The sequence below is a fragment of the Syngnathus floridae genome, chromosome 5, assembly GCF_059516105.1.
Source record: "Syngnathus floridae isolate MCC-2025c chromosome 5, RoL_Sflo_1.0, whole genome shotgun sequence".
In the NCBI taxonomy this organism is placed as follows: Eukaryota; Metazoa; Chordata; class Actinopteri; order Syngnathiformes; family Syngnathidae; genus Syngnathus; species Syngnathus floridae.
Genome location: NC_142417.1, coordinates 12,343,395 through 12,367,973, shown reverse-complemented (window position 1 = coordinate 12,367,973; position 24,579 = coordinate 12,343,395). Strand labels below are relative to the sequence as shown.

Genomic DNA, 24,579 nt, shown 5'->3' with positions numbered 1-24,579 from the left:
TAATGTTCGAATATGCATAAACATATTTATCATATTTTTTAGGCAAGTTCAAGGATACATTGACGGTAGAGCAATGGATCCCAACAATCCAGGGGCCATTTACGGTCATGCCAGCTGTCTCGTAGAGGGCTTCGGACACCGTGGAGTAGACGAGCCATTGACTCAAAGAGGTGACCAAATGTTTGAGACTGACCTCTCCATTCTGTATGAATGAGTGCTGGTGGCAATGGTAGCTGCAAAACAAAATCAAATTGGCTCTTGCATCCTTCTATTTTTCTGTATGCGGCACTTGGAAGAAATACCATCAACACCCTTCAGCTGTGAAGGCTAGATTTGAGGTTTAGAACGACATTCGCCCCATCTTCCTGGAGGTTTCAAAAGCCACTTTTGTACTGCTCAAACTGCATAACAAACATTCACACCACTTCTTCCGGCTGTGCACTACAAAATGGCTTTATCAAGAAACTGGCAGACATTTGTCACCCACCCACCCGTCTATGATTTAAATATATTCTGTAGGTGCTAGCAAACAAATCAAACACTGTCAAGCACTTCTGAAAATGGCTTCAAGCAAGCCTTTAGGTCACAGGTGTCAAACTCAAGGCCCGGGAGCCAGATACGGCCCACCACATCATTTTATGTGGCCCGCGAAGACAGATTGTGCATCAAATTTGTGTCTCATTACTAGAATTGCAAATTGTCTTCACTTTTAATATCTTTTTTTTTTTTAATATTTGACCAGTTTTTACTCGTCTGATTTGAAAACGAGTTATTTGTCAGTTTGTTTTGTAGCTTTTACTGTATATGAGGTGCTCATACATTTATTTGGGTTGACAGTCATAATGGCCCTCCGAAAGAAGCTATGACTACAATGCGGCCCGCAAAAGAAATGAGTTTGACACCCCTGCTTTAGGTGTACCTTTGTCTGTATGAACCCTAAAGTCAGTCAGAAGGGGATCTTGCTTAAGAAGCCGGTGTGCGAATAACATGATGTACGTAGCCTTTGTGGAGTGGATATGTGTGTGTGAACCCAAACTGAACCCAAAATAACATGAGAATTGGCCAGGACCACAGTGACATTATAACTGGGTATTTCTTTATTTACAAAGTTAATACTGTAGATGCTTTGCCACTAAAGATAATGTCAGTGCTGAAAGAGGGCAGTTCGAGATCCACATCACATGATTGAAAAACAGCGATTGATTACAAAAAGAATATATCACATCAGCCCGGAGGTAATGTAGAGAACCGTCAAAAGTCGAGGTAGAATCAGCACACACTGTTTGACTGATGGCATGTGAGACAAGTTGTACAAGTCAGCAAAGACTTGTAATGGGAGTGATATGTTGTGACGGTCCATCTCACAGACAAGATTAGGGACAAGGAGCAGTCTCTGGATCATCTCTTTAAGTGATACGTTGACTTGTTTTATCGAGGTCAGCAAGACAACTGTGGTGTGAAAAATAACAAGTCGTGGAAAAACTCAAGACAGAATTCAAGTGTGTGACAGTGTGAAATATGGAACTCTTATGGTGACATTTGACTATTTAAAATCCAAAAGTAACGTGTGGGACAGATCTTTCAAGTCAAACAAACAAATCATAGATATTTTTACTCGTATAATCCATGAGATCTTTCATCGCCACACTTTAAATTATTATTTTTTTCTCATTTATTCAGTAAGACAACCTCTTTCAAACGATGACTTCAAACAGAAGTGCACAGGTAAATACACAGAATTTGTTCAACAGAAGAACTTAATATGCCTTGTGCCCGACCAAGTTTCTTTATTGAACATAATTTTTGTAGTATACAGAAATCGATTAGCCTCCATTATCTTTGAAGAGCACAAGATGATTGATTGTGTAACACAGCTTGTCACCCACCAATAAATGCACAAAAGCAGTCGACTTGATTATTTCACAAAGTTCACTCTATGATTTTCTTTTCCAAAATAGTATAACTGGGTGTCTCTTCACACACGCACACACACACAGAGAGACAGCAATGATAACGCTGTCTATCTGCCTTCTCAGTGGAAACGGAAAGCTACTGACAGTGACTCACATTCTGTCAGAATGTGTTTTATCTACAGGCCTGCTGCGTACACGCCACAATCCACGAGGTGCACTAGTACAAGCGCAGGGCCACCGCGTCTCGCTCTGTAAGTCACTGTCTGCTGCAAAACCTCTTTAGACCTTGAGGGCTTCGTGCACGCCCACCGCTGACAGACGGCGGTTGATGTTTCGGTATCTGCAGCGTAGAAGGTCACGATAAGTGGAGCGTAGGTCTCGATTGAAGAAGGCATAGATGAAGGGGTTCATTAGGGAGTTGGCATAACCTAACCAGAGCAGCGTGCGCTCCAACCAGATGGGCACACAGCTGCACACGACCCCACAGATGAAGGGCCTCGCAGTGGATAGAATGAAGAATGGTAGCCAGCACACAGTGAAGACCCCCACAATAACCCCCAGTGTTGTGGCCGCTTTCTGCTCTCGTTTGAAAATGGAGATGTTTCTCCTTTCACGGTTCAGCAGTCGGGACAGGGCGGCGCACTCCTCTGCCACACCAGGAGGCTTTAGGCCTTGCATTCGTAGCGCCTCATTAGTCACCGTTTCCAGGCGCTCCCGGCGAGAAAGGTCAGTGAAGCGGTGTTTGGCACCACTTTTGCGGGCTGCCCGGAAGATTTTGTAATACATGAACAGCATTACCAGCATAGGGATATAGAAGGCTACGGCTGTGGAATAGATGGTGTAGCCAATGTCTTGGCTGATGAGGCACACGCCGGCCGTGTGGACATTTTTGGCCCAGCCACAGAAGGGGGGCAAAGTGATGGATGCTGACACCAACCACACACCCAAGATCATCTTTGCCATGAGCTGACCATTTTGTCGTGCTGGGTAGGTTAGGGGCCGTGTGATGCCCAGATACCTGTGCGGGGGACACAAAAAGACCATTACACACTGTCTGTGCTCAGAAAAGAAAGACCATCATTCCAACATGCTTATTTCTGGTGCGTCACTCTTAACTTGGTCAGAGGTCCTTGGTATGTAACTTACTGCATTAATTTGAATCATTTCTTCATCGTTATTACTCTGTTGTCTTTTTTGTCACTCTTAACTTGATCTGAGGTCCTTGGTATTAATTTGAATAATGTCTTCATTGTGGTTATTCTGTCATCTTTTTTTGTAAAAACAATTAAAAAATTTAAAAAAGGCTCAAGATTTAGTGTAAGTGTAGTGTCAAACACACCGTGCCCTTTCAAACAAAAAAGTTTCAGGAAGAGCTCAGGCAATCTAAAAATGCCAAGCGGTCTGTTAGCTCTTATTCTATGACATTCCATGAGAAATGTAGCTGCTAAAGAGGGAGCCATCAATCAAGTAAGCGGCTCTGTGGTTTCGAGTAGCAGCTGAAGGAGTGTGGAAAAACAATGGTGCCGGAAAGCTTACAAAAGCTTGAAAAAATAGCTGCTATATTCGCAAAATGCTAAGGCTGTATATTGCAGCTCACTGTGTTTTGGCAGCATGCCCTCAGCAGTCTTCATTCAGCATCAAATGTAACATGATCATAAGTAGTATGTTTAGATTTACGTTTACATTTTCTGTGGGTTTTGCTCTGGAACAGGCAAGGTTTTGGGAGCATGAGACAATCCATACAGATATGAGCACCATACATCAGTAGTGTACAAAACTTAATTAAATTCGGCCATCCTGGTCAGATGTGGAATTTGTGACAGTTTAAAAGGAAGTTCTGAATATATTCGTTATGCACTCACATAAATCACAACAGAAGAGCCTTGCAAATTACATTTTTAGAATTAGATTATCCTGCTTTTGTAATTGAGACTGTTTTGATCCTATCTCGAGCTAAAACTAATAGTAAACTGCGTTCATGCACTAAATACATGGTATTAAAATGTATTTAACTTGAATTAAAATGGAAATAGAATACAAAACTACAAGTCGGGTCAAATTGATCCAACTTCCTGGATTATTTTGGCCAAAATGACCCAACAACTGAGTACCTATTTTGCAAAACAACCCAAAGTTGGGTCAAATTCATCCAACATCCAAAATGGAAGACGCTGAGATGTGAATTATGTTCCACAACATAGTTTATAAGTACATTTGCATGTTGTCCCCATGCCTGTGTGAGTTTCTATCAGGTACTCTGGTTTCCTTTCACGTCCCAAAAAGCATGCATGGTAGCCAATCGACCGTTCCAAATTGTCCGTCGTAAGTGTGAATGGTTGTTCATGTATGCGTGCCCTGCGATTGGCTGACGACCACTTCAGGGTGTCTACCGCCTACCACTCTAAGACCGCTGGGATAGGCTCCTGCACACCCTTGACCCTCATGTGGTCCTGAAAAATGGATGGATGTTATAAGTATATACACAAGGAGATTTATAATGGATTTTCAGTAATGCAAGACTTCTCCCTGAATACATTTTTTATTAATGAGGGTTGTGGTCATTTGTGGTGTGGGCGCGTGCGAGTGCGTGCGTGCGTGTTTATGACTCATCCTTAGCCTGTTTGATGACAGAGTTGCGGCACCTATAATGATCACTTGTATTCGGTTCATGAACACCTAGGCTACGTTCACACTGCAGGTCAGTTCCAGTTTTTATGCTGATATGTGACATACAGTACTATGTGATTATTTTTATGGATATGCAAACAGTACAATCCCTTTTTTCTTTTTTTTTCAAAATCCGATGCAGGCCCCCTTTCATATGTAGACATCCAATGCATCTGCAGTGGGACACTTAGGCTGCACACATTCAACCCGCATAGACAGCTTTGACATGCAGCCATGACATGACATCATCTTTAGTAGCCTCAATGAAATGAAGAGAATTAGAATGCATGTGAAGGTGAAATAATGGCGAGGGTGGTGTCATAATTCTGCTTAAGCCCTGGCCATAAATTAGCACTTATACTCCTCTCTAAAAGTATTGAAACTGTGAGATAAATTGTTTTATTTTTTGACATAGACTGAAAACACCCAAGTTGGACATCAAACTATGAATGAGACAATAGAGTGACATTTCAGTCTTTATTTCCATCACTCTCACAATAGTGCAACGATGACCACACTTAACGTTAGACTTGTGCTGGGTGCAAAAATAGGGCCCAAAATCTTCTGTCCCATATTGATCTTTTGATGTTGAACCCAAATGTATTGAGTTTACAGCATGAATAAAATAATTGACCATATTTTTGGATTATGTTGTCATTGAAAGACTTGAAGATTTACACCACGATGATGCAACATGAGGAGTGTGAGAGCTCGGCGTCTTGTTAAATGATACTTTTATGCAGCCACAGAGTCAAACCGTCAACCGCAATGTTGTGGATTGAGTGCACATTCGACATCCTGAGCCAAGCTGCCCCTAGACACAGGCAGTCTGGACAAAATAGAAAAGTGTTTTTTTTAGGTATGTCAGGAGTATTTGGGACGTATTCATGTAGAAGCCTCCGGGATCCTGCTGTCACAGACCAACATTGTGGGCAAACTAATGGAGAATTCCATTACTTCCACTGGACTACCAGCTAGGGCACAGTGAAGTAAATTATTTTCTGCACCATAACGCTGTAATCGGCCATAGTGTGCAACAGCCTCCTGTCTCTGAGGGTATCTCTCAAACCTTTTATGTCTGAGAGGGAATACGCGGTGAAATATTTACCAAGCTGTGGTTGGTTTGGGTGGCAGTGAGGTAAATTTAGAACAGCAAAAAGAGGAACAGGGCAGTGAGGAAGTACATCTACTTTTCCCCCATGGAAACTTTCCACTCATCTTTTCATCTTTAGACTTCCAATGGCAATCAGGGAGAGCTAAAATATGCTTTTGAAAATGAGAAGTGGCCTACATTTTTTTTAGGGGGGATACGTCATGCTCAGTTTGTCTCACAAGAAATATTTTGAGATTGTTGATTGATTACAGCTACTGTCACTTCTTGTTTTAGATAGATAAAAGATGCTTGTATAAAAGGCTGTGAGACATTATATTGGTGTGCTGTGATAAGTGTTGCATTTTGTGCACATTGCCATAATTTGCCGGGCCTCAAGTCATGTAACTGCGTTACGTTTGTGTTGACGCTGTGTTCCCTGTGCATGAGCAGTTCAGTCAGGAAGAGAGCAAGTTATTTGTTCCAAAGCCATTAAGATTTGATAAACCATACTGACACCTAATAAATATATGTTCAGATTTTTTTTTTCTACATTTTACATTGTGTATTTACTATGATCCACATTTGACTGCAGACACTGTATGATGACAACATATTACAAACAGCTCTTCTGCTCTATCTGAAAATGAGTTGCAAAGTTATTAACTACTACTGATCAATCAATCTATCTATCAAAAATTGGAATAAATTCATATTCACGAATTTTGATACAGTAATACCTCCTCATAGCTGAAAAGCAGAAATCCTTTATTTGAGTATTTTATAGTCTTTGCAACGAGGCTTACCACCTGTCCTGTAAACCCTCCTATCACCCTTTTACTGGCTCTCACAGCAATAGCGATAAGTGACAACTGTCAGTGCCATAGTGATAGGCGCATTCTAAAAGCCACTGTGACCATCACTGTCAGTATTGTGACCGAGGTGTATAAAGTAAACATGCAGGTATCGTGGCATTTGCTAACTTAAAAGTTGCAAATAAATCCAAAAGGATTTAGGATATGAAGTCCAAGATGGTATGGTTAACCTTCACCCCCATCAACTTTTGAGAAGTGTCAACATTACACATTGCAACATTACTACTTTGACCACTACACTTTTTCTATTTGCATGGCCGTAACCATTTTTTCGGTTTTCAGGATCAAATAGCTTTGCGGTAAACAGTTTTGGCTACTATGTAACCCGGTAGCATCCAGAAAAGCTACATTGTCCCAGGTAGTACCAAATTTTAAATGCATCTCTTCTGTTTGGCGTCATGGAGTGGGATGGAAAACATGCAGCTGGATACGATGGCAGAAGAAGGGCAGAGATAGGAACAATTTGTGAAGACCCATAGACATACCTTTAAAAATCCTTATCAAATTATCTGTCACAAAACAGTTCTGTTTCCAGTGAAATGCCAAAAGGAAGCTTCTTTCAACATCTAAGATGTTAACACAAATTCAACACATTCAGGTACCAGCTAACGTAGCACTAGCTCGCAACATGTTTTTGTTATTTGTAGTCATCACATTTTGGACCCGAGATCTGTTCTCACCGTCACTCATTGGCACCAAAAAACACAAAAAAATAGGTATGCTGAAATTATTGTATTTTTATCTGAATACTGATGAGCAACGGGCCACCCCATACACCTGAAATCATACCTGGTGTTGTTTGAGTCAGTCTTCTCAATCTTTAGGTGACAAAGAAACAATGACAATGAAAGGGGCATAATCAAAACGTTTAGGTGATCTCAAAAAATGTTTAAGCCTAATCATTCAGTGTCCCTCATCCCTAGGTAGATGTCGGAAACTATACCGATTCTCATTGCTCTTGTAGCCACAGAATTAACTTCTTCTGGTTGTTAAGATAACCGCCAACATCTTATATATGTAACACATTCCCAAGCTGTGCCAAACACTTTTAAATGCTATTGGGGTTTATGATCCTTACAAAAGGAAACAAAGAAAGTTCAAATAAAACACTCCGGGATCTAACAAATGGCTCACTGCTAGCTCAAGTGTCTTACAGGGAGTCGACCCCTTAATTGTTCCTCCTTCAGAGCCATCAGGAATGAGGTGGGTAGATTCACACACCTTTTCCAAGACCAGGAACAATAATGACCCATGTTCAGTGTTCAAACATGTTTGGTCTCCAAGAAGACCACGCAAGACAAAGTATGCAAAGTTGCAATTTTATTGAGCTACGTCAAATTGAAATACATTTATGTAGTAGATAATCATATTTATTTTTTGACAGTGATGAAGAATACAAGACCATAGTGGACGCTGAGTTCACTGTGGAAAACCATTATATTTGTTGATGGAGTCAGTCCAGCTGGACGTATTGTTGGCCAGGAGTCATTCAGAGCTGATGCTGACGTGGGACGTCAGCCAGTATTTGTCAATGGGAGTCGGTCCAGCTGGGACGGCTGGCAAGGCACCGCCACCGAATTATTGAACTGGTAAACCCACAGAAATCTCAGGCAGTGGAAAAAGTTAGTAAGTAAAGCCTACACCTGTCTTAAATGTTCCCACAGGTGAAAGTGTATATCAGTACTAAGAATTTTTTTAATTTAAAAAAATGATGCTGCTTTGAAGGTTCCAGTAAGCATCATGCTGTAGAGATGATTTGCAGCAGTCAGGATTCAGGGAAAAGATGAATGCAGCTATGTACAAAGAAATCCTGGATAAAAATCAGCTTTAGAGTGCTCAGGACATCAGACTAAAGTAAATATTTACTTTCAGACAGGACAAAGCACACAGTCAAGATTACATGGGAGTGTCTTCATGACAACTTTGTGCATGTCCATGAATGGCCCCGCCAGAGGACAGACTTGAATCTGATCAAATATCCATTGAGAGTTCTGAAAATGGCTGTCAACTGACTCTCCCCATCCAACTTGATGGCGCTTGAAGGGTGATGTAAAGAGAAATGTCTAAAGATACTTTGGTTCTGCCAAGCTTGTGGTATCATATTCAAAAAGATTAGGCCATTATTACTTCCAAAGATGCATCTATAATTGAATAAAATAAAGTATTGAGCAAAATGCTGTGAATACTTATGTATTTCATAGACAAGACCCAATAAGCTTAAGCATTTGTAGGGGGAATTTGCACCCTCTTGTGGAGGAGCCCTCTATGATTCAAAGGAGCGATGCATACTGATTTATGCGTATGTCAGAGTTGACATTTAATCATTGTTTTAAGCTGTACTGTCAAGACTATTGATATTTCAATCAACATTGAGAAACTTGTCCATTCTTTGTTGTATCCATAGTTAGTTGTTTGATCAGTGAGGGCACTGTTTGTTTGCTCAGTGAGGGGACTGTTTGTTTGCCTATTTAACAAGCTTTTTTGAAGCTAGTTAAACTAATTAGCATGCCTTTTAAAGCAGTCAAGGTGATATACAACCTGGCATGCAACCAGGCCAAAAAAACATCGTTATTCACAAAGGGAGTGCCAAAGAACGCACAAGATCCTTTACTTTGAGTTGCTTTTATTGTTTATCTTGTTTATGCTTTGATATTCTCATTCTTTGCTATTCTTTTCCACCATAGTTAGTTTTCCTCATGACATATTCCTTGCAATTCCCAAGTAGCTTTAGAGAATAAATGTTCATAAAACTGCATAGGGGATTGTCTTTGTGTGTGTTTAAATAATAGTTATTAAACTCCAAGTTTTCAAAACAAACTCAAAATAATTTAACTGTAGCCGCCTTCTAATCAATGACTGATTTCAGAGGTTTTAGGTATTTAAATTTTTAAGAAAAGAACGTAGTGCCCCTAGTGGCGTTTGAGTGTATTGCAGATCATAGAATTCCACCAGCATTAATTAACAAATTCAAAATAATTTAACTGTAGTGGCCTTTGAATCAATGGCTGATTTCAGAGGTTTTTTGCATTTTAATCTTTAAGAAAAGAACATTGTACCCCTAGTGGCGTTTGAGTGTATTACAGATTGTAGAATTCCACCAGCATTAATTAAATAATTTAATGAATTAATAATCAATTAATTATTTATGTGATCTAATCATTAATGACTCCATTTTGCTACATCACACGTTACTGTATGTATTAAATGCTTTCAAGTTATTCGCCCAACGTTTCCATGAAATTGCACATTTGATGCACTAAATACAGAACTGTGTATAAAAAAGCCAATACATTATTATAATCTTACCTGCTTATCCATCAGTGACCTTTACTAAATTGGATCACTATCATCAATGTTATTTGACTGTTGTCACAGCTGTGTTTCCATGTTGATAATGTTACGCTATTTGCCAGTAATTTTTCAAACTAGTGTATGTGGAGATGCACAAATGTGACAGTGTGTGTTGCAAGCTGAGTACCTCTGAATGAACTCATTTTTTCTCGCTACACAGAGCAAGGATAAACATTCGCTCTTGTACTGAAATTCATGTCATCAGTCATAGTTTGTTTGGTGAGAGCCAACAGTGCTTTGACAGGGACATAGAATCCATTTCCATATTTAATGTACTGATTTATGGCATCTTGTGTAAAATCATAGGATGTTTAATGTATTCTATTATGCTCAATCTAAGAAGCTTACCTTGTGATATACGTTTTGTGTATAAATGTCTAGCATACATAGTAATTAATTTGAATTGCACCTGCAATTGTATCTCATCACTAGACTCTACCTGTACCTGATATAATATTACAAAACTCGTTATAGTCCATAATATTATTACATATTACATTATATTATTGTTATCGCGTAAATGTAATATATTACGGTACTCCGTTACTTTTGTAATGCGTTACCCCCCTAATGACTAATGTCATGAACAGACCTCAGCGGGTCTTTCTGTTTTCGTCATGTCAAGCACTGCATACTCGGGCAAACTGCAATCGCTCTGATTTTGATGCAAATGAAGTCTGGCGCTACTACAATCCCACAATGGTGGACAGAGGCGCAAAAGCTTCATTCTACCCAATTCTACCTGATCAAAGTCAAGCAAAATACCAAAACAAGGAAAACTCCACCCATGCGCACAGTTTGACTGTGCTTTTTGCTAGATGAGCTCAGCAGGAAAACAGGGCCCAAAATGTAAATGTATTGTAACAAGCACATTTCCCCGTTGTAGGATCAATAAAGTTGTATCTTATCTTATCTTATCTTATCTTATCTTATTGGACTAATATTTTTTTCTTAACCAGTCTGCTATAACTAAAAAATAATATGTATCTAAATAAATGTAATTTAATTTTTTTTCCTAATTAAATGTGAAATATAACCAATGTATAATGTAATTAAAATGTAAAAAAAAAAAAATCTACCCATCCTTTTCCTACACCGCTTACACTGTTCAGGGGCATGGATGAGTTTGATCTTATCCTAGCTGATTTCAGGCCAAAGTTGCAGGACACATATAAAGACGGACTACCAGTCACTCTCAAATTTACATTATCACTGAGTGGGAACCGAACCCACGCTGCCACTATACCAACAGTGACTCTAAAGTCTTTTACATCATATTAGTTATTTTACGACTTTTTAAAAGTCTTACGTCACCGCAAGCTTTTTTTCTATGTGACCCATTTTCACAGCAATCAATTGACCAGTTTGCACAAATATACTGTATACAAAACCAATGCCCACAAAATGAGGGGAACGATGCATGAAGGAACAAGCAATTAACTTTCAACGGCATATATTTCAATCCATTAGACCAAACTGGCATCCCCTACCTGTTCTGCATCCTTTCTTAAGCAGAACATAGCCTTATAAGGTTAGGAATATCAGAAGTAACAGGATGATTTTAAAATGCACTATAACTTTTACAGGTGAATGTAAATTGACCTTCTCTAAACTTGTGCATTTGTCTTACTGATCAATGTTTCAGAACTTTTAATACAACTTGCAGCTCTCTAACAAAATACACGGCTGAATTCACACCAGGTGTTTGATCCATGAATCAACCAACCATGAATCAGTTAAAATTGGTATTTAAAGTGTCCTCTTCATATTGCTGTTCAAATTTTGATGTAACAAGACCAAGACAGAATATAAATTTTGATCAATTAGTCCTCTGGCTTCAAGAAGGATTTTTTCAGCGAGAAATGGTCGCTGAGCTTAGTGTCATCTGCAGGTTGCAACAGAGATACAGAAAGACCGGAAGACTGGAAGAGTCACAGAAAGTCATAGAAATGAATGTCCTTGAATATTTATTGGTTTCGAAGTCTCAAACATCTGTTGTGAATTCTGCTGTTCACCTCCTGAAAACCGAACAACCCTAAATGTTTGTTTATAGTGTTTATTTAAACATGTGTATTGTTACGATATAAATAGTGATAGTGATGTGACCCAGTTTGTAACTGAAAACGTTCGAAAACCCCTCCACCTTACTGTGGTGGAGGGGTTTGCATGTCCTAGTGATCCTAGGAGCTAAGATGTCTGGGGCTTTAGTCTCCTGTCAGGGTCACCCACAGCAAACAGGTCCAGTGGGGGACTTGACAAAGCACGGCTCACAGCCCCTCATGATGAGAAACATCTAGCCCAGTACATAATAGATGGATGGAACATTTCTAAAATGAGGTAACTTTTCCCATTGAAATGAATGAAAATGCAGTAAATCTGTTCCATCTGTTCCAAATCAGATATACATTTTATGATATATATTTTTTGTGTTCATTTTCTGTTCATTTCTACTCTACTGCAAAATATGACCACAATATTGCCAAAATATTACCCAGACGGTAAAACTGACCATCATTTTCTTTTTTTAAAAATTTCTTTTATACATCTTATATAGTTGGTCAATTGATTGCAGGTACCCCTAAATGCCTAGTAAACTCTACATTTGACATTATTATTGAGTCGAACATAATACTCAAATTTTATGTCCTTTTGCTGTCCTACAAAATAATGACTTGTAGGTTGCTATTTGAACCACTCCTGGCAAGATGCCTTTCTCTTCCTTTACTCAACATCTTTCCTTAAAGGTCAGGAATAAATTGGGTAGACATGAAGAGTTCCTCTAGTCTAAGCTTATTTCGTTTTCAGGTTTTTCTTTGACCAAAGGGTTGCAACAAAAAAGAAGGGGTACTTCACACTGCCACTCTGATATTATCATGACAAGGAAACAGAGGAAGACGTCCTTGCTAACTCCTGCATATTCGCCTGTAGCACAAATACTTAATTCAAAGACATTTTATTCAAATTCATGTCTTTATTCAAAGACACGTATTCTGCTATGATGTTACTGTTTTAATGGATTTGGTGACTTAGTGTTGGGATGCAAAGTTGAAGCGATAGGGGATTTTAGTACTGGCAGGAATATTCAGCATTAATGCAAAATTCATGGATGAATAAGCATTTTCATTTATTCTTTGAAATTTGCTCTGAGGCAATGGCATGTGCTTGCTTGTTTAAGATGAACTCGTGTTGTTTGTGCACGGAAAGTTGTGGCTACAGTGAAGATTTGGACCACAAATGGCAAACTTGAGCAAATTATTGATGCCCCAAATTACATATATAGTATTGTGTACAAGTTCTTGGCCACTTAGGTTTCCCTGTTTTGGCAATGCCATAATTGTCATGAAAGCTAGATTGCCACAAAAATTGCAGACCCCCACCAACGATAAGCTGCAAATACATGTGAAAAAAATCCAGGCTATAGTTGTTTGCACATGCATTGTAAATATACTGTATAGTACATATAAAAAAGGTACTCTTCTCCAGATCATTGACAGGGAGTAATTGGACATAATGAGTTGTAAATTGAAATATAATAGTTTTATCCCTTCACACTCCATTCCTTCACAAAGTTTTGTGTATTAATTTGTGCAAAGGTGCTGTAACTATTAAGTGAGTCATTTTATTTTGTCTCAGACATTGTCTTATTTTTGACTCAAGTTAATCATGACAATAAACAAGATAAATATAAATGTAAAAAACACCAAACAAGAATAATATTCAGATCCATTATAGCATTTTTACTCTCTTTCTATCACTCATCTGAGCTCTAATAAGACCACAGCATTTTTGTCTCCTCAGTGAAACAAGCGCACAAATACCAATTTATTGACAGGCCTATGAATTTACTGACACCATGGAAATAAATTAATAAATGTTTCCACGTACCCCTCTGGTTGAGAAGTACTGCTTTAAACGATGAATTTGATCCCAGAACACTTGGATCACATTTCAAATACTTACAAACCTCTTAAAACATTGCTTACAGCTATGCAGATACTCACGTACAACACCTGTACCCATCAACAATTCTTATATTGATGATGATTGTAGCAGTTTAGTCTGGTCTAAAACAATAATTTGACTATACTGCAAGGTGCAGGAGTTATATCAATGGTGCCTGTGGTGATGCTTCGTGGGCCACTGCATGCGATGTAACAGTTAGTGCTAGAATGAACAGCGCTTTGGCGTCTACTGACCCGAAACCGCTGCATCCGCAGGGACAACACATATCAATGAACTAGACAGTTTGAAATGTGGCATTTTCTTCAAAGATATTCAGTCCCTCTCCAATAAAAGATAAGATGGATTCAATTCAATGCACTTGCATTTTTTGGAACGACATACATTTTCTCATTGAAATGAGTTTTCGTTACGCCCTTCATTTGGAATACACTGCAGCTACGCAACCAGAACACTGTCATTAGCTTTGGTCACTGAAAATAAATGTCGACATGGTTATAAATGAGGTCATTAAACTGGACATATTGTCAGTAAAAATGATTCCATTATACATTTAATTACTTTAACTGTCTGTGACATGCTATCATCAAAATACCTCAAATTATACGACTGTACTGTATTACATCACTGCCTTTGGTAATGGACATGCAAAATATGCACAACCTATCCAATTCAAGAGATTTTTGCTGATTGGAGAAAATAGAGCTTTGAAAAATTGTAGGCTGCTTAATGTCCAGTAAGAAATTGACTAACTGTAGAATATGGGTGACTTTATAACAGTCTTTCAAAAAGTGAACGCAAATTCAAAAAAAGTGCATGGTGTTCTTTCCTCTTGTGGACTTTAAAACATGCTCACTAGCTTGTTTCAAATGCACTAAAATACTCTGACCTAGATCCAGTAGACAGGGCTTAAGACCTGAACGGTCAAATCACAGATTTTGTATTACTCCAAAGAGATAGTGAGAGTGAGATAGAGCTTTCAACACATCATCCATAGATGGATGTTGACATATACAACGCAGGTGGTTGTCTTGCCGAAGATTGGCAGCTCACCAATGTGTTGTGGGCTTTCTTATCTAAATCGTCTTGCAGCGGGATAAACCGGTTCGGAGCAGTTGTTCATGAATACTTTAGATGCATGGCATCTTAAACTGTAATCTATGATTCACTCATCATAAAATTTCTGTGACTACATTCAAAATATTCTGATGTTTAGAAGAATTTAGAGATGCTCTGTCAGCCTGCCACGATGAAAATCAAACCAAGGCCTCAGTGAAGTTCGGCCAGATGACTTTGTCAGGGTTCACTGGGGCAGGAATTATAAATAGTGACCCAAAAATAGATGATGGGAGTTACCAATGTTTTCTTTATCCATTGCTTTTCTAAAGGGCTTGGACTCTTATTAGTGTTGCAGGTGGAGCCTTTTTTAGTCCAGCTGACTTTGGGTAAGAGACAAATGGGTAGAGCATTGTTTATTTTTGACAAATGAAATTAAGATGCATGCACAGTAAATGTTTTAGCTGTGCATTAATATAATGACAAACAGAGGCGTATTTTGTCATATTAATATAATGACAAATACAAATTTTGTCTACACATGATGTAACTAGAAGTTGCAATCAAAACACTTGAGAGAGCCAACTATTTCATTCAATTTATGAAAAAAAAGGTTGCAGAACACTTTACGTGCAAACACTTTATTCTGACCTTGATCAACTGTTTAAACGTGGATTAACACAACCAGACTATTCGATCGGAAATCAAATTACTCCTGCAAGTATACGCTTCGATCGATTGAAAATCGGATTAGTCTTTCACATGTCCCAGTTACTGTGGCAGGACATTAAATTATACAGTTGCAAGTGGAAATCAATCCCACACTGGCTGTACCAAAATCAGCTCTTTGCACCACTACACTATCAGTGATCTAGATGCTAAAGATACATATTTAAAGAGAGGGGCAACATTGAGAAAATGACAGTTATCGTACACTGAGTAGATAGATGGAAATGAGCTAAACCTGAAAATTGAGTTTGTTTTCATTTCTTTTCTTTTCTTTGAACAATATGGAGCGAAAATAATGCTGTCTATGACAATTACAAATTAATGTGTTAAAAATTGAACTAAAATAGTTACACTAATTAATTCAAAGACGAATGGCTCATAAACAACAAAATTGGGGACCATAATAAGTCCTAGAGAACTGAAGGAATGGGGTCGATATTCAATGAGATTTGAGCATATCTGTTTTTGTAGCTAGGCAGGACTTTTTGTATTTCGACCCCATTCCTTCAGAACCTTGAACACATTCAACAATTTTCAACGCCTTTCACAAGAACAACAGACAAGACAGATATCATTTGTGAAAAAAAAAAAAAAAGATTTTTGTGAACACAATATGTACCAAATCTTTTTGGAAAAGACCCACACTGCATTTTGCTTGGTTGAACATAATTTGACCCAAAGATTTAACTTATTAATTACAGCCCGTACATGTAAAATGTAAAATAGGGTCAACAAAATTAATGGACAACTACAGTTTGTCTGTATTTGTATCTGTGTGTATGTACCTAATGTATTGAGTGATAATTGTCCTGTATTAGTTTACAGGGGCTCCACTGCTTCTACTTACATAGAAAATCCCTTGACCCCACAATACATAATTGCCCTCGACTTCTACACCCCGTTACAGACACCGCCGCCATCTGACGCTTGCTCGCTCTCCTTCCATTTCACCAGACTGCCGACGTTCTGTGAGAGAGCTTTCAATGCCAAAACGGTGATACAGTATGTGTGAATGAAGTGACAGAGAAAAAGCACTACGAGCTCCTTGAAAAAAAACACTGCGACTTGCTGCAGTGGATCGTTTTTAGGTGTGAATACATTGTGTTGTGTAATTAAATTACCCAGACATGTCATACCATTACGCAATGCCATGCAAAAAAGTCAAAGATTCAATATGAAAAATGTGGGATTCTATAGCGATATTGCAACATTCATTACGACAATTCAGGCATGTTTCCATTGAAGATAGTATGGGACAGTTGAGAACTCATCAAAAAGTTTAATTTGCATATAAGTGTTATTTAATAGGACAAGCAATTTAAACTAACATGATTTTTTTTTACCTAAAATTACTTGGTATCTGTATCGATGATACTGGCGCCACTCGCTTGATATCGATTGATACAAAAATCTCAGGTATTGCACAGCTGTACTACATAGTAAGCAGTAAGCTCTGCAAAATAGCAAGCGACAGGCTTCATAAATTTGTTGGTCAATAATTTGCTCCTAATCACCTCCTAATTGTGTTCTTTTCAATCTCTGCTCCAAATTGTGACCTAGCAGCTCACGCTTCTCAGCATAATGTATGCGACCTAAAACCTCTAGGAATCATGTGCAAATATCTCAGTTCTGGGAGAATGCTTCAACAGCAGACAATCTCACCAAGGGTCCATTAGTAAGTTGTTACTTGCACAACTGTCTTGACTGAAAAACATCTTGAAGTCATTATCTTATAGTTTAGAGCAGTGGTTCCCAACCCCTGAGCCGCGGAACGGTACTAGTCCGTGGATCATTTGGTACCGGGCCGCTGAAGAAAGAATAAATAATTTGCTTTATTTCCGTTTTATTTATCTGAGTCGTAACAATCCTTTTTTTTTCTTTAAATGTACCGGATTCTCTCTGCAACGTGAACATAACATTACCCATGTTATGTTGTTGGTCCGATGTTATGAGGACCCAGCTAGTAAAGTTGCATAGAAGTACACAGTGGATTCACATTTATTATTATATGATACCATTGTTTATAAGCCGGTCGGATCATTTATTTAGTTGTATTTGTTCACCACACCTTAAAGGCAGGTCCGTGGAAATATATCCGGTCCTTGGTGCTAGAACTACTAATAGACTGTATGTTTGACATTACTCCAGACCACAGTGAGGTATTTGTACTGTACATGTAATAAACTACCGCTGCATAGAATATATCAACTCAGTTACAGGTCAATTCTGAGGCACACTGTCTTCCACAAGCGCAATTGATAATTGACGTCAGCATCATAACAATATTGAATTCACCATCGGAATACAAACTGCAGTCAGTGCCAAAGATTAAGTCACCATTTTTCACATCCAAAGCAAAGATAGCAAATATACAATTAGGAGTAACTGTTTTCGCTTACATTCCTAATTGCTTTAAATATGTGCAAATGTTATTCATATCAGCACACACACACACACACATAGTTAAAAACGTATGTGTGACATCTTAAAAGTGAACAACCAATTATTTATGATGGCATTCTTTTTCTAAGTCCCAGAGGAACAAGAAGTCAACACAAAGCCTATTATCTTTCTGATTTGTAACTGTTTATTGCCCTCTTGTTTAGTATCGACTAATAAAGGATTACAACATTGTAATGCTAAACTTGAAGCTTGATTTATGCAACACTAAAGTCACTCAGTACTTCACCCTTTTTATTCTTCCTGTCTCTGGAGATTGTTGAATAAATAGAGTGGCAAGTAGACAATAGTAAAGTAGCTCTGATCACTATCAGCTTGCCGGTTATTAATAATCCATCATCCTCCATGTCAAGTTTCACAAGAGAGTGAAACATTCCCATTCTGCTGCTGCTGCTTGTGTTGTAGCTATCTAAATATATGTATTTTTTGTTTGGTTAAAAAAACCAACAACAAGGGTTTGTATGTACATAAATCCACTCAAAGCAGTGTAAGATTTCAAAATAAGTAAGACTTGTCACCGTGGGATAGCGGGGAATGAAATTTCGGTTTCTTTGTGTGTCTTTGGCATGTGGAGAAATTGACAATAAAGCTTTAAAGACTTTGACTTTGACTTTAAAAACCAAAGATGGTGGTGATTTTTTTTAGCTGACAAACACTTGAAAATCCCAAGTTCCTTCCTGGCCTCATTTTCAGTTGTGTGGTTGCGTTCAAGAGGTTGCAGATTAGAGTGGAAGGATAATTTTGATTGAAGTGAATCACAATACAGACAGCAATAAAATGCAGCAAAACATAAAACGTAAAGTACAAATTTGATGGTCATGTGTCCTGAGACACTTGTTTCTGATTTATTCAGTTGAATTGACATACAGAAACTTGTGATGTCTGCATGACTTTCCCAGTTGGATCGCACAAATAAACACTTTCAAGATAAATCGGTGCCATATTGAGACTCGTATTGAGTCTTTTGCGTGTTTTATACTACTGCAAGTATAACTTTGATGGACTTAATCTTGTTTCTTTTGCTTTTGTTCTGCTAAGAAAATGGATCGTTTGTTCATTCCTTTATTCAGAACAAAACTGAAACTGGAAAAAATGAAATAATTACTTGTTTTCTTAATATTTGTTCCAAAACTTAAAATGGGAAAAAAGGAGACTCATTTACAGATTTTGTGCACAACTGCAAAATGATTTTCTGCACAAATGCAAAAGGGGGGGGAGGGGGGGGGCTGATAACTGGTGATTTGGACAAATCATTCAGTTTGGATATTTTTATAGCAAGTTGTGTGAACTGAGAGAAATCTTGTAATGGAAGGGAGCGCTCACCTGACTTGTGGCCGGAAATTGTATTTATTTCTGTTGACACTGAGGCATGAGCACAAGTGTTTAGCTTTGGTTGGCTGGATGAGTGTCAAAACCAGAAAGAGAAAAAAAATTACCAGTAGATAGATACTCACATTCTTTTTCCACTCAAGAATGTCAACAATGAAACCGCATCATCTACTTACTGTATGTCATTAGAGTTGAGACTGTTTTGGTTTTTGAATCTCAAAATTAACAGAGTTTAATTTTTTAATGAAGAATGTTACAATATATGTTTGACCATTCTATTTCCATGATGGAAAAATGTCTTGAAATAAAAGAGCCACCAGGACCAGCATCCCAAAACAGATTATCAGAAGTTTCATTTTACATATTTTGGTTTTGGACCTTTTCATTTTTTATTTTAAAACCACTTCACACACACACCCAAGCACATGCAGCCTACAATCTGCCTTCAGGTTGTTTTGTAATAAATGTCAAACAGGTAATCAAACAGGAAACAAACAGCTGCAGTTGGTTATACAAGCAGCACTTACAAATGATTAACCAACCAAATTCTCACACCATATGTCTTTTGTGATTTCTGAAATATTTTCATTGTCAAAACTTTGCAAGTGATTGCCCCAAGCTCACAGGCATACACTAAATGGAATTTTCTTTTGTTTCCTCTTCGAAGATTAAAACTGTAGTCAGAATGCTTTGTTGCATTAACTATGCTGGGATTCTCAAATATTGTAGTATTTCCTGACTCGAACATGCACTTTTTGGATTTTTCAAAGAATTCCTTCACAGACAAACTTCCTTAGAGCTGATCATGCTAGTCCTGTAGGAAATATCCAGTACTACACAAGGTGGAAGTTGGAAAGGAAAAGTGCTCGAGAGCAGAGCTTGGGCGTCACATCACATTACCTGAGGATGCATCAGCAATGTCAGGTCATGCATGTGTGTGTGTGTGCGTGCGTGCGTGCGTGCGTGTGTGTGCGCGTGTGTGTGTTACTGCGGGTGAATATTCCCCAGCTGCACTCTCTGCAGGGACAGACCCACCTCACAAATTCTTAAAAATGTGAACATTGCTTCTTACTGAAATAGTTGTTTGATTTCCCATGCTGAGTGTAACCTACAGTCAACTTTTACAGTTACTGATATTTATATATGATATAGTTTATCATCCACACTCCAACGTTAGCGCCTTCATTCCTTCAGTATGACTTTCCTAAAACATCCAAGGAACTACAGGAAAGCACCCTCTCTTCCCACTGTTTTGAATAAATCATTTATGTTGACTTTTGAATTATTGAATGTGTACATATTACACTCAGGGAACTTGTAAAAAAAAGTGAAGCCAAAACACATTTTATCTTATGGCAGGGTGTCTTCATACACCTCAATCTTAAAATTTATGCATGCAATGTGAATGACTTCATCTTTTCTCTTTATAACACAGCCAGAAACAATAATTTCAATTATGCAACTGAATGTTAACTTAAGCAACAGAAGTGATGAATTACTCATCCATGTGTGGCCATCAACATTATGACATCATCAATCAGGTTTTATAATGAAATATAAATGCCATGGGAGTGAAGTTAGGGTTCCGAAAGATGTATAAAATGTATTTGGAATTCCCTTATCAATTGGTCCGCTACAGTCTTAAATGTTTTTTTCATCATATCATGCCATACATAGTTAAATGGATGCAATTATATAACAACATAGCAATCTAAGAGTTTTCCAACCTGGATTTTGAAGCCTAGTATCCCAGACAATGACAATGCCACTAACCAATCAGCCAAAGGGTTAAACCTAACTGGACAGTGCATTTTGTTATCTGTGGTTGTATTGTTACACTGCCCCGTCCTTCAGCAAGCATGTCCATGCACAGCATACCAGCTCCTTCACTTCTTTATAAACATTATAAACACTTCTTTATAATCTGGCAAAGAAGGCAACTTCACTAATCAGCCAGCCAAAGCCAACCTTTAGCTTGACCTATGTCAGACGTGCTGAGGGAACCCTTCTTTGCCAAAAAGAAAAAAGGTTAGTCCATCTAATGTGGGATACACTTTGTATGGGATTGATTAAGGGGTATTTGTCTGCTGGGAATTTTTATTTTTGAATTACAGAGTTCGGTAAAAAGATGTAAGCCACTGGTTTCAACAAGAGGATTTTGGTGACTTTTCAAACGCCTATTCTGGTGAGATGTCATCAGTTATCAGTGTTCCTGCTGTCCTATTAAAATGTCAAACTAACTATAACTATATTGTATGTATATTGTATCTTTCTTGAATTGGAGCCAAATGTACCTATTCCATCATGCTCCAGAAGGCAGAGGAGGGAAACTGCATGCAGTCCTATTACCTGGATGCTAATCAGGTCTTGACTGAGGACAGCAACGAAGGATGGATGTCGGACCGGCAAAATTGGGTAAAGTGCCCACCTCTGCCTATAACTGAGCCCACAGTTTGCTATTTTTCCATGGGTCTTTGAGGTTTTATCTGTCGCTGATTAGATTTTGGGCAGGAAAGGTCAGAGATACTGAATTCCACCTTAGTGGTCTCTCGGAGAACATCCTTATAAACCTGTGGGATTAAATATTTATTGGGCCTATGCTTCTGGCTCCATGATGTAAAAAAATAGCATTAACGTCCTCACCGAGACGGTCAACATTTCTAGAATCCTGACCAACCCGTATCCTGCAGATACATTTTTATAAGTTTACGTAAATCTTCAATCACATTCAATCATCAGTACTCACCATACCGCAGAAAATTATCTGAGTCCTGCTTTGATTATTATGTTAACTCTTCTTTCATTTGTTTCATTGTGATGACTGTACTGTTCAACACAACTGGTGTAAGTTAATTCTAGTGTGTTCTAAGTACGAAAACTTGGATTTTTCTGATAAAAGATGCTTACTCGCTCTAAGTTTATTCAGTGATGTTTCTTGTTTCATGTAGTATTGAGCCATTCACATAACCTGATACGTAGTATAAGCAAAAAGAGGCCGGGTCTTACATAGATTCATTAATGCTAATAATAAATGCACGTTGCATTGGGGTGTGAAGACGACAAAAATCTATTCTACAAGGTAAGATGATGATGTTCATTGGTTCCATAATATATACATAGTATGTACTATAAAGTAGAACTCATGCTATGACTATAAGGAATGAATGCAAACCTTTAACATACTGTATCACTCAGCTCTGTGGCTTCCTTATACACACACACTAAGTCTTTTTTCACCCTCAGAGTTTCATGCAGCTGTTATTACATTTAAATTTATCTTGCAAAAGAATAGATTAAATACCATTACCTCGACTTTTTCATTACAATTTCAGCAGGGAGTGCAAACTCATTTGTCACAGGCAGACCCACCACTTCCCCAATAACTAGTGCTGAAAGCATCAAAGTATCCTACACTTTTAACCAAAAATAATTAAGTTGTTTTGGCACTGACAAAATTTAATCCATATCATGAATTGGACATGCTGGGGAGCCATACAGTATGTCCTGAGTGCACAGGATAGGTAAAATTTGCATTAAAATTCCTGACAACTGCAGTTGATCCAAATTACACTTCCCACGCCTCTGGTCAAGCAGATTAATTAAATGTGCCGTAAATTAATGAGTGTGCGTGTGCATTTGCTGCTCCAGTGAGTGTAGCAATTAGAATATCTGCTGATCTGAATTTTGCCTCCCCTGGCGCCAAATACCCCGTTATTAGATGCATTTGACTCCCAGTTTATTATTGGCGGATGAAATGTGCTTACTTACTCACTTACACAGTGTAACCTGTTCATTGAGTCCAACTTGAGCTCAGGTCGGATTCTTTAAGGCAGGCGCGCGCATATCAGCAATTTACGTTTCGTGACGTACTGTACCTGTCCACGCTGATCACACAGAGGGTCATGATGGACGCCGTGCAGCACATTACATCCATGCCGATGAATATGTTGCAAAAGACCTCGCCAAAAAGCCACTTGCCCCCGGTGAGGTCAGTCACTATAACAAATGGCATCACCACTATGGCCACGGACAAGTCAGCCACGGCTAAAGACACCAGGAGGTAGTTTGAAGGCTGCCGTAATTTCTTCACCACGCACACCGCGATTACGACCAGCGTGTTTCCCATCACCGTGACCGCTGTGATGACGGCCAGCATCACTCCGATGATGATCTTCTCCGGGCGCCTGAAATTCAGCAGCTGCTCCCCGCACGACTCATTCCGCATGGTTGTGGGTCCGATGTTCTGCAGGACGTTGTAAAAAAGCTGCCAGGTGCCATTAGTAACTTCAGAAATATCTTCCTTCTTGTTCAATGGGAGCTCAATGCCTGAAGTGTTGAACATCACGACAACGCTACTGAATAAAGTAAAGGCACAATTCGCCAGCGCACTCCAACGCGCATATTGGGATGTTGGTGACCTGCTTTCCAGTCCGATTCAGTACATTTCACTTCGAGACAGTTGCAGATTCACTTCATCGAGGCGTTCGCCTTCGGAGCAGAACACAGTTTTGGGTGCTGGTGGTTTCCGGTCCAAAGATAGTCCGTGTCACGGAGCGCAATACCTTGTCCGTCCAAAGCAAAGAACAGTAGGGACAATGTGAAGAGATGCTTTCATGTGTGTCTTGTGACTCTCTCTCTCTCTCTCTCTCTCTCGCTCTCTCTCTCTCTCTCTCTTTCTCTCTCTCTCTCTCTCGCTCTCTCGCTCTCTCTCTCGCTCTGTCGCTCTCTCACTCTCAGTGATTCATATGATGACGAAAGAGAGCGCTCCAAATACGGATGAGAAATTATTTCCCTAGTACTCTTAGTATTGGGTGTAATAATAGAATGTACACCGTTAAAAATGTTAGGTTACAAACAACCTAATTTGGGTTACATATTGGACTGGCACAGTAAATTGGGTCAAACTGACCAAAACAACCCAAAAACTTTTTTTTTTTTTTTTCAAAACAACTGAAAGTTGAGTGAAATTGACCCAACATCCTGAGTTGGTCCAATTCTTAACCCAACAGTCAATGTAATGACTAAATCATTCACACTGCAAGGAGAGCATTGCACAACAATTTGTGAAAATACAGCACACATGCACACGTTGTTGTTGTTGTTGTTGTTGTTGTTGTTGTTGTTGTTGTTGTTGTTGTTTACAAATTTC

General features: G+C 38.7%; 1 protein-coding gene across 1 annotated transcript; it reads right to left on the bottom strand.

The window, feature by feature from the left end:
• Nucleotides 1-1,074: 1,074 nt before the first annotated feature.
• On the bottom strand, nucleotides 1,075-24,046 carry htr7c (5-hydroxytryptamine (serotonin) receptor 7c). The gene is made up of 2 exons (XM_088376646.1): nucleotides 23,306-24,046; nucleotides 1,075-2,931 (listed from the first exon to the last, which is right to left on the bottom strand). Exons 1-2 carry the CDS (start codon nucleotides 23,770-23,772, stop codon nucleotides 2,193-2,195), a joined length of 1,206 nt encoding a protein of 401 aa, XP_088232772.1. The 5' UTR covers nucleotides 23,773-24,046; the 3' UTR covers nucleotides 1,075-2,192.
• Between the last annotated feature and the right edge of the window lie 533 nt (nucleotides 24,047-24,579).

Bases quoted from the DNA above. Each gene is read 5' to 3' on its own strand.
- htr7c (XM_088376646.1), bottom strand. From the start codon at position 23,772: ATGTTCAACACTTCAGGCATTGAGCTCCCATTGAACAAGAAGGAAGAT. The intron at 2,932-23,305 runs GTACAGTACGTC...TCCCCCGCACAG, and splicing joins TGTGTGATCAGCGTGGACAG to GTATCTGGGCATCACACGGC.